This window comes from Carlito syrichta, unplaced genomic scaffold, assembly GCF_000164805.1.
Source record: "Carlito syrichta isolate Samal-C Ts95f unplaced genomic scaffold, Tarsius_syrichta-2.0.1 Scaffold301634, whole genome shotgun sequence".
Taxonomy (NCBI): domain Eukaryota; kingdom Metazoa; phylum Chordata; class Mammalia; order Primates; family Tarsiidae; genus Carlito; species Carlito syrichta.
In genome coordinates this window covers 569,371-579,056 of record NW_007245730.1, presented here as the reverse complement: position 1 = coordinate 579,056, position 9,686 = coordinate 569,371, and the positions used below count along the sequence as shown (strand labels likewise).

The window sequence follows — 9,686 nt, the reverse complement described above, 5'->3', positions numbered from 1 at the left end:
GGCGACAGAGTAAGACTCCAACTCAAAAAAAAAAAAAAAAGCTGAGCATGGCAGCATGCACCCGTATATCCAGCTACTTAGAAGTCTGAGGCAAAAGGATCCCCTGAGTCCAGTAGGTCAAGGCTGCTATGGCCGTGAGCATGTCACTGCACTCCAGCCCAGGTAACAGAGTGAGACTCCAACTTAAAAAAAAAAATTGCAGAACACTTCCTATACCATGGCAATTAGATGTGAAAAACACGCTATCTCAATCAGCTCATAAACTTTAATTAAAAATAAGCACTTCAGGCCAGGAACGATGGCTCATGCCTATAATCCCAGTACTTTGGGAAGCCAAGGTGAGAGGATTGCCTGAATCCCTGGGTTCAAGACCAACCTGGACAACTTGAGGAGACCTCATCCCTACAATAAATGAAGAAAAATTAGCCAGGCTTCATGGTGCACACCTGTAGTTCCAGCTACCGGGAAGGCTGAGGAGGAAGGACAGCCTGAGCCCAGCAGGTCAAGGCTGCGGTGGCCGTGAGCATGCCACTGCACTCCAGCAGTGACTGCACTCCAGCAACAAAGTGAGACTTTGACTCAAAAAAAAAAAATCACTTTGGCTATAACAGTGTGAAGTAAAGTGCTTAAAGCTGGAGACAAATGTCTTAACAACAGAATTAAATGTACCTCAATCAGCACCTTGAACACATTAGTGTGCCAGACTGCCCGCCATCCAGATGGTTCAAGGGCCTTCTCCAAGAATTCAGCTGTGAATTCCCTTACCTCAGAGGCCTTGCAGTCAGCTACAAACAAATTAAACACAATAAGAATTGAGAATGCATAGAAAGAAGTTAAAAAGTCCATTTAAATCTACTATCCCAGAACCAACAATTGATAATCTGAGAGCCTGGGATAAACAATCAGCTGGGCGCAGTGGCTCAGGCCTGGAATCCCAGCACTTTGGGAGGCAGAGGAGAGAGGATTGTCTGAGTACAGAGGTTCGAGACCAGCCTGGGCAACTTTGTGAGACTTTGTCTCTACAATAAATAAAAAAATTAGCCAAGCATGATGGCACATGCCTATGGTTCATTACTTGGAAGACTGAGGCGGAAGACCAAGGCTGCAGTGGCCTTCAGCATGCCACTCTGACTTCAAAACAAAACAAAACAAAACAAAAAAACTCTGCTTGTAAACTGAAAAGATATAAGAAAAAAAAAAAAAAGCAAAGAGAACCTACTCACCTAAAATGTAATCTTGATAGGCTCTGAATCGCTCATAGAACAAAAGTTGATTTGTCTGGAAAACTTCTGGGAAAAGACTTTTTCCTTCTGGTACAAAACTTTGTAAACTAGAACCTGGCTTTTCATGATAGCTACAATCACTGCATGAATCTTCATCTTGGAACAAACCTAAAAAAACAAAAAAAAAAGGACTCAACTATCCCAGATACTTCCAGTACTTATACAGTGCATCTATTTTTACATCCTTGCTTAGAAATTCCAAAAAAATTTATAAACAAAAATGAGTATGAATGTTCCACTTATCTCTATTATTGTCAGAAGAAATTAGTTTTCCAAACCTAAAATACCTCAAAATCAAAGTTCTCCTTCAAAACAATATGAGCTTAAGATCTTTCACAAGTTAGGTTTTTTGTTGTTGCTCTGTGAGGCATTGGGTAAAGCAAAAGCAAAAGGTTGTTTTTTTAAATTCAGTGGAAACACCTCAAGTTCTCATGACTTTTACTATAGTTAGCAAGTTATAATGTTCAAGTATCTTTTTTTTTTCCCAAAACAATTCCATAAGTCTACGTTAAAAGAGAGAGCTGGCCAGATGCGTTGGCACATACCTATAATTCCAGAGCTTTGGGAGGCTGAGGTGAAAGGACGGCCTGGGCCCACAGGTTCGAGACTAGCCTGAGCAACTTGGCGAGACCTCATCTCTACAGTAAATCAAAAAATTAGCCGGATGTGGTGGTGTGTGCCTATAGTTCCAGCTACTTGGAAGGCTGAGGCCAGGGTGGGGAAGATGCAGCCGAGCCAGTCAGACTATGCGAGTCTCGGTGTGAGTGAGTGAGTGTATGGAAAATTTTGTGTACCAGCCGGTAAGTGGGCATGTGAGTGGCTGACTGAGTGAGGGTTAGGGAGCTAGCCGCCAGGGCTCTCCTGGTGCAGTGGCTGGTGCCATGGCTGCTAGGCTTGAACCCTCGTGATTCTGGGGACGCAGAAGCCAAGTGCCATTTTTTTTTTTTTAATCAACAAAACCCTTCCTGGGAAGAAAATGCTGGGAGAGACTGACTAAGTGGGGGCCTCGAGAGCCAAGTGGTCAGGGCACTGGTGCAACAGCTGGTGCTGCAGCTTCTCTGCTTGGTCCCTGGCTCTTCCCAGGTCACAGAAGCAGAGAACCATTTTTTTTAAACAGGTAAAAGTTTCCCTGTGAAGAAGCATTGGGGAGAGACTACCGCCCCAGGCTCTGTCTCACCACTGCAGCAGGAGAGACTGCGGGCTCCTGGCTTTGCCTCACCCCTTCAGCACCTGGCCGGGCACTGGCAGCAGGGGCTGTAGAGGGAGCCCAGAGACAGAGTCTCACCAAAGAGGACAAGAGAGGCACCTCATGACCATCTTGAAGGCAGGCTGGGAAAGTGCTCTGACTTGCTCACCAGAGTCGCAGATCCCTGTGATTGGTGGATTAACTACTCAGGGGTTGATCATGACCCGGAGGGAATATCCTGAAAGCATGGAGGGACCTGAGAAGTCCTGAGTCCCAGGCGCCCCACCCCCTACCGTGATCCAGCTGGGACGAAGGATGTGGCCACAAAAGGAGGAGGAAGAACTCCAAAGAGATCAATGGTGAGTCCAGGGTTGACCCAAACCCCCCTCTTCTCCAGTAATCCTATGAACGTCAGACCTACACTGCTGTGCCACAACTGAGGGACAAACCCAGGCGGAGTGTGGACATCAGTTGCAATAGGAGAACTCCATTGCAGAATAGGCCTGGCCCTCGCAGGTATATACCTAGGGAAGAGACAATCCTGCAGCTCCCCACCAGAGATCCCCCAGACCATATGAGAGTAGGAGAGGAGGACTGCAGCCCCACTCACCTCCACTGCCCCTCTCCTTCCCTGCTCTGGACACTGGGCAGAGTGAAAGAGGTGGAAGCTCTGCAGAACAGATTAGAGGAATACTTACAGAGCCTGCCACAAGAGGGCAGGTTTTTCAGGTTCTTTTAATTTTTTAGAATTTCTTGCCTGTTAGTTCGTCTATTTTAAAAATATTTTTCCTTTATGTGTGAATGTGCATGTGAGAGTTTGAGCTGCATCCCCCCAAAGTTTTTTTCTTTTTTCCTTTTCTTTTTCTGCTTCTTCGTTTGTTGCTTTCTGTTTATGTGTGTATGTGAATGATTGAGTGTTCATCTTTCAATTTTGTTGTTGTTGGTTTGTTTTTGCTCCTTTGTTCTGGATTTTTTTATTTTTACTTTTTTTTTTTGAGTTGGAGTCTCACTTTGTCACCCAGACTGGAGTGCAGTGGCTGCTCCCGGCCACCGCAGCCTCGCCTGCTGGGCTCCGGCAATCCTTCCGCCTCAGCCTTCCAAGTAGCCGGAATTACAGGCATGCGCTACCACGCCTGGCTGATTTTTTGATTTATTGTAGAGATGAGGTCTCACCTGCCCAGGCGGGTCTCAAAACCCGCGGGCTCAGGCAATCCACTCACCTCAGCCTCCCAAAGGCACGGGATTACATGCTGAGCCACCGAGTCCGGCTTATTTTTACTTTTTATAGTTTAAGGTGTGTGTCAATATATGTGTCAGGGTCCAATCTGAATTCTTTTTTTTTTTTTTAATTTTCTTTCTGCTCTGTTTTTCTTCTCCATTCACTTTGTGCTAGGTGTGTGTGTGTTCAGTTTTCTTGGTTTTTTTGTTGTTGTTGTGTGTTTCGTTTCACTTTGTTGTTATTCATTTGTTTTGGGCTGTGTGCGTGTGTTCAACTGTTTTTTGCATTGGTTCCTGCTTTACATCGTCATATAGAGGGGTGGTGGGGAGTGGGTTTCAGGGAACACATACCACAATCAGTGACCATTGTAATTTGCAAGTAGGTTCTGAATCCTAGCACCCCATCCCCTACCTTATTCTACTTTCAAAAACTACAAGAGACAGCAAAGTTTCTCACCCACAGTCCTATTTCAAAATAGAACAAATCCAGCGCCCAGACCAGGGAATAGAGGGCTGAGCAAACATCAGAAGGGAAAGCCACTCCCACTGACACTGAATAACAGAACTAAAGGGAAGGCTGAAGTGGAAGGATCACCTGAGCCCAGCAAGTTTGAGGCTGCGATGGCCATAAGTATGCCACTGCACTCCAGCCTGTGTAACAGAGTGAGACTCCAATTTAAAAAAAAAAAAGAAAAGAAAAGAGAGCTGATTTTCCTATACTCTCCAAGAGTTGAAGCCTTCCTTTATTTTCTGCAATATTAATCTGTTAATGGTCCCTCAATAAACAGGGATGAGAGATTCTTAATAATGCATAAGGTTTACTTCACTAAAACTGCTAAGTTCCTAATTAATTTCAATGACTGTGTCTAAAAAAAAGATTAGAAAACACAAATCAGCCAGGCACAATGGCTCACACCAGTAATCCCAACATCTAGGGAGGCTGAGACGGGAGGATTGCTTGAGCCCAGGATTTCAAGACCATCTTAGGCAACATAGCAAGACCCTGTCTCTACAGAAAAATTTTATAAATTAGCCAGGCGTGGTGGTGCATGCCTGTAGTCCTAGCTACTCAGTAGGCTGAGTCAGGAGGATCTCCTGAGCCCAGGAGTTTAAGCATGATCATGCCACTGCACTCAGCCTGGGTGACAGAGATCCTGACTCCAAAAAAGGAAGAAAGAAAATGCAAGCCAGACTCGGTGGCTCAGCCTATAATCCTGCGCCTTTGGGAGGCTGAGGTGAGTGGATTGACTGAGCCCGCGGGTTCGAGACCCGCCTGGGCAGGTGAGACCTCATCTCTACAATAAAAAAAAAAAAAAAATTAGCCAGGTGTGCTAGCGTGCATCTGTAGTTCCGGCTACTTGGAAGGCTGAGGCGGAAGGATCACCGGAGCCCAGCAGGTCAAGGCTGCAGTGGCCGGGAGCGGCCACTGCACTCCAGTCTGGGTGACAGAGTGAGACTCCAACTCAAAAAAAAAAAGAAAATGCAAATAACATTTCATAAGGCATGATTCAGCAAGTGGCCTATCTAATTCTGTGTAATAGGATTTTTTAATAAACAACACAATCACTAAATAAACAATGCTAAGGATAGCATTTAGATTAGCACAGGAGATTTCAGCGTGGTTTCAGAGAAGGTATCTGAGACTGTTTTTAGCAGCAATCTGTCTTCCCCCAGGTCCCTTGATTGTCTCCTCTGTTCTCCTTCCTTCCATTTCTTTGCTCCTGTTCATTCAGGCCACCAACATTACTTGACCCCACAAATGATCGAAGTATACTCAAGGGTCTACTACTCACAAACACTGCGGCACACGAGCCATAGAGGACATCAGTGCCTTACTGGCTGTATGACCATCTCTCTGTGCCTCAGTTTCCTTGTCTATAAAAGAGAAGATAAAAATAGCATGCCTATTTCAATTAAATTGAGAGCATGAAATAAATTATTTGTTAATCATTTACAATACTCCCAGTTTCATAGCATGTCTGTCAAAGAATAATACCTTATACACTTCAGCTCCATTCTTTACAGCTACTTTGTTTCATTTTTCCAGTTTTATTGAGGTACAAGAAATAAAAGTATATATATTTAAGGTGGACAAGGTGGCCAGGTTCAGTGGCTCAGCCTGCAATCCTGTGCCTTGGGAGGCCGAGGTGAGTGAATTGCCTGAGCCCGCGGGTTCGAGACCTGCCTGGGCAACTTGGCAAGACCTCATCTCTACAATAAATCAAAAATCAGCCAGGCATGGTAGCGCATGCCTGTAGTTCCAGCTACTTGGAAGGCTGAGGAGGAAGGATTGCCAGAGCCCAGCTGGTCGCAGCTGCAGTGGCCGGGAGTGGCCACTGTACTCCAGTCTGGGCGACAGAGTGAGACTCCCAACTCAAAAATAAATAAATTAATTTAATTAAATAAATAAATAAAACATAAATAAAGTGGACAAGGCCAGGCTCTGTGGCTCACACCTGCAATCCCAGCACTTTGGGAGGCAGAGGCAAGAGGACTGTCTGAGCTCAAGGCTGGAGACCAGTCTGAACAACATGGTGAGACCTTGTCTCTACAATAAATATAGGGCAGGCGCAGTGGCTCATGCCTATAATCCCAGCAATTTGGGAGGCCGAGGTGAGAGAACTGTCTGAGTCCAAGAGTTCAAGACCAGTCTGGGCAACTTATTGAGACCACATCTCTACAATAAATAAAAAAAATTAGCCAGGCGTGGTGGTATGTGCCTGTAACTCCACCTACTTGGAAGGCTGAGGTGGAAGGATCGCCTGAGCCCAGTATGTCGAGGCTGCAGTGGCTGTGAGTGTGCCACTGCACTCCAGCCTGGGTGATAGAGTGAGACTCCAACTCAAAAAAAAAAATTTTTTTTAATTAAAAATAAATAAACTAAATTAAATTAAAAATACAATAAGTCAAAAAAAATCAGCCGGGCATGGTGGTGCATGCCTGTGGTTTCAGCTACTTGGAAGACTAAGGCAAAAGGATTGCCTAAGCCCAGAAGGTTGAGGCTGTGTTGCTGTGAACATGCCACTGCACTCCAGCCTGGGCCACACAGTGAGACTCTGACTTAAAAAAATAAAAAATAGCCGGGCTCGGTGGCTCAGCCTGTAATCCCAGCACTTTGGGAGGCTGAGGTGAGTGGATTGCCTGAGCCCACGGGTTCGAGACCCGCCTGGGCAACTTGGTGAGACCTCATCTCTACAATAAAATAAAAAATTAGCTGGGTGTGGTAGCGCGTGCCTGTAGTTCCAGCTACTTGGAAGGCTGAAGCGGAGGGATCGCTGGCGCCCAGCAGGTCGAGGCTGCGGTGGCCGGGAGCGGCCACTGCACTCCAGTCTGGGTGACAGAGTGAAACTCCAACTCAAAAAAATAAAAAAATAAAAATAAAATAGCTGGGTGCGGTGGCTCACGACTGTAATCCCAGCATGCTTGAAGGCAGAGGCAAGAGGACTGAGACCAGCCTAGGAAACTTGGCAAGACCTCGTCTCTACAATAAACAAATAAAAAATAGGCCGGGCACAGTGGCTCAAGCCTGTAATCCCAGAACTTCGGGAGGCCAAAGTGAGGATTGCCTCAGCCCAGGGGTTCAAGACCAGCCTGGGCAACTTTGTTGCCCAGCAGGTCGAGGCTGCGATGGCCGCGAGTGGCCACTGCACTCCAGTCTGGGTGACAGAGTGAGACTCCAACTCAAAAAAAAAAAAAAAAAAAAAAAAAGAAATTGTACCTCTGCAATAAAAAAAAAAAAAAAAAATTAGCTGGGCATGGTAGCACACACCTGTAGTTCCAGCTAATTAAAAGGCTGAGGTGGAAGAATTGCCTGCAGTGTCCATGATCATGCCACTGCACTCGTCTGGTTGACAGAGTGAGACTCCAACTCAAAAAAAAATAAAGTGTATAACATGATGTTTTGATATACCTACACATTATGAAAAGATTACCAAAATAAAGCAAATTAACATTTCCATCATCTCCCAGAGTTACTTTTTTGTGTATGTTAAGAACACTCAGGCCAAGAGCAGTGCCTTAAGCCTGCAGTCTCAGCACTTTGGGAGGCTAAGGCAAGAGGATTGCCTGAGTTCAGGGGTTTGAGATCAGCCTGGGCAAGTTGCAAGACCATTTCTACAATAAATCAAAAAATTAACTGGGCATGGTGGCACATGTCTGTAGTTCCAGCTACTTGGAAGGCTGAGGCAGGAGGATCACCTGAGCCTAGCAGGTCAAGGCTACAGTGGCCATGAGTGTGTGTGCCACTGCACTCCAGCCTGAGTGACAGATTAAGACTTCTATTCGGGAAAAAAAAAATTCAAGTGAACAATACAATGTTATTAACTACAGTCACTATACTGTACATTAGGTCCCCAGAACTTAGTCATAATACATAACTGAAACTTTGTACATTTGACCATCTGCTATTTTCCCCAACCAACGGCAACCACCATGCAACTGTTTCTCTAAGTTCTGCTTTTTTAGATTCCACTTATAACTACTATGTAGTATGTGCCTTTCTTTACAGTCATTTTGAAAACATTACTCTTCACACATTGTTTCACTTCATCTTCACCACAAGTAGAACTATTGGCTCTGCCTTCTAGATAGGAAAGCTGAAGTCAAGGAACTTTTTCCAATTTGAAAGGTGGGTTAAGTCACATGTATGCTTTCTTGCTTCTCCGGGACTATTCTACTACATGGTACAACTGAAAGTGTTAAAGTAAAAACATGAATCGTCTTTTGTTTGAGTTGGAATCTCACTCTGTCTCCCAAGCTGGAGTACAGGGGCACACTCACAGCCACCCCAGCTTCAATCTGCTGGCCTCAGGCAATTCTTCCACCTCAGCCTTCCAAGTAGCCAGAACTACAGGCCCACGCTACCACGACTGACTAATTTTTTTGATTTATTGTAGAGACGAGGTCTCACCAAGTTGCCTGGGCTTGTCTTGAACCCACGGGCTCAGGCAATCCACTTGTCTCGGCCTCCCAAGGTGCTAGAATTACAGGCTGAGCCACCAAGCCAAGCCTGAACCATTGTAAAATGTTGAATAATGCCCGGCATGGTGGCTCACACCTGAGGCAAGAGGAATGCCTGAGTCTCGGGGTTCGAGAACACGCTGTGCAACTTGGCGAGACCTTGTCTCTACAGTTAATCAAAAAATTACACGGGAGTGGTGACGCAGGCCTGTAGCTCCAGCTGCTTGGAAGGCTGAGGCGGAAGGGTGGCCTGAGCCCAGCAGGCTGAGACTGCGGTGGTGGTGAGCATGCCCCTGCACTCCAGCCTGGGTGACAGAGTGAGACTCAAAAAAAAAAAAAAAAAGTCAAATAGTAATAATAGGAATTCCATGAAGTAGTAGAAAGGATTGAGAATTAGGAGACCAGGTTCTATTTCTGGCCTCTGTTCCAAGCTGGCTCCCCTAACTCTGGGTAGGTCAAAAGCTTACTAGGCCAAGAGTTCTCTTCCAGGAAAGGTAAGTGTAGCTCATGCTGTCCTTTGAGATGCAGATGGAATAGGTGAGCCCTCGCTCAACAGATAAATGCTCCGAGTTTCCCGCAGCCCATCCGCAGCGGGAATTCCTGGCCCAGCACGCTCCCTCCAGTCCCGGGGAAGCTGAGGCCCCAGACGGCAAGGGGAGGGAAAGATGCCTCCCACCCCCGACCCCTCCCGCCTTGGGCGTGCCGAGAGTGGGCCACAAGCAGTCACCCCCGCCGTTCTGGCCTGCGGGTGCGGAAGGCCTGTCACTCAGGCGCCCTCCCGGTCTCCCGGGACGCCCCAGACCTCCGCCAGGAGGCGTCTCCTCAGGACCGGCACGGCGGGTGCTCACCTTTCTCTAGGGGCTCCTCTCCGGCCGCCCAGCCAGCGCGCTCTGGCGCCATCGCCTCTGCCTCCAGAGCGCCACCCGTCAGCCGCCCGTCAGCCATTTCAAATTTCCGCGGGCGGCCGCCCCGCACAATGACGCAATGACGCAAGCGCTTCTGAATGGATAGTCGGGGCGGAAATTCTTGGACCATTTAGA

General features: G+C 46.7%; 1 protein-coding gene across 1 annotated transcript in view; it reads right to left on the bottom strand.

The window, feature by feature from the left end:
• The window catches only part of SHCBP1 (SHC binding and spindle associated 1), a gene marked incomplete at its 3' end in the record, with an annotated part of 25,902 nt that extends 16,222 nt beyond the window's left edge, over positions 1 to 9,680 (bottom strand). The window contains exons 1-3 of the mRNA XM_008055022.2: positions 9,495 to 9,680; positions 1,224 to 1,391; positions 670 to 785 (exon numbers count right to left, since the gene is read on the bottom strand). Coding sequence (XP_008053213.1) covers positions 670 to 785; positions 1,224 to 1,391; positions 9,495 to 9,591 — 381 coding nt within the window. The remainder of the gene's footprint in view (positions 1 to 669; positions 786 to 1,223; positions 1,392 to 9,494) is intronic.
• Between the last annotated feature and the right edge of the window lie 6 nt (positions 9,681 to 9,686).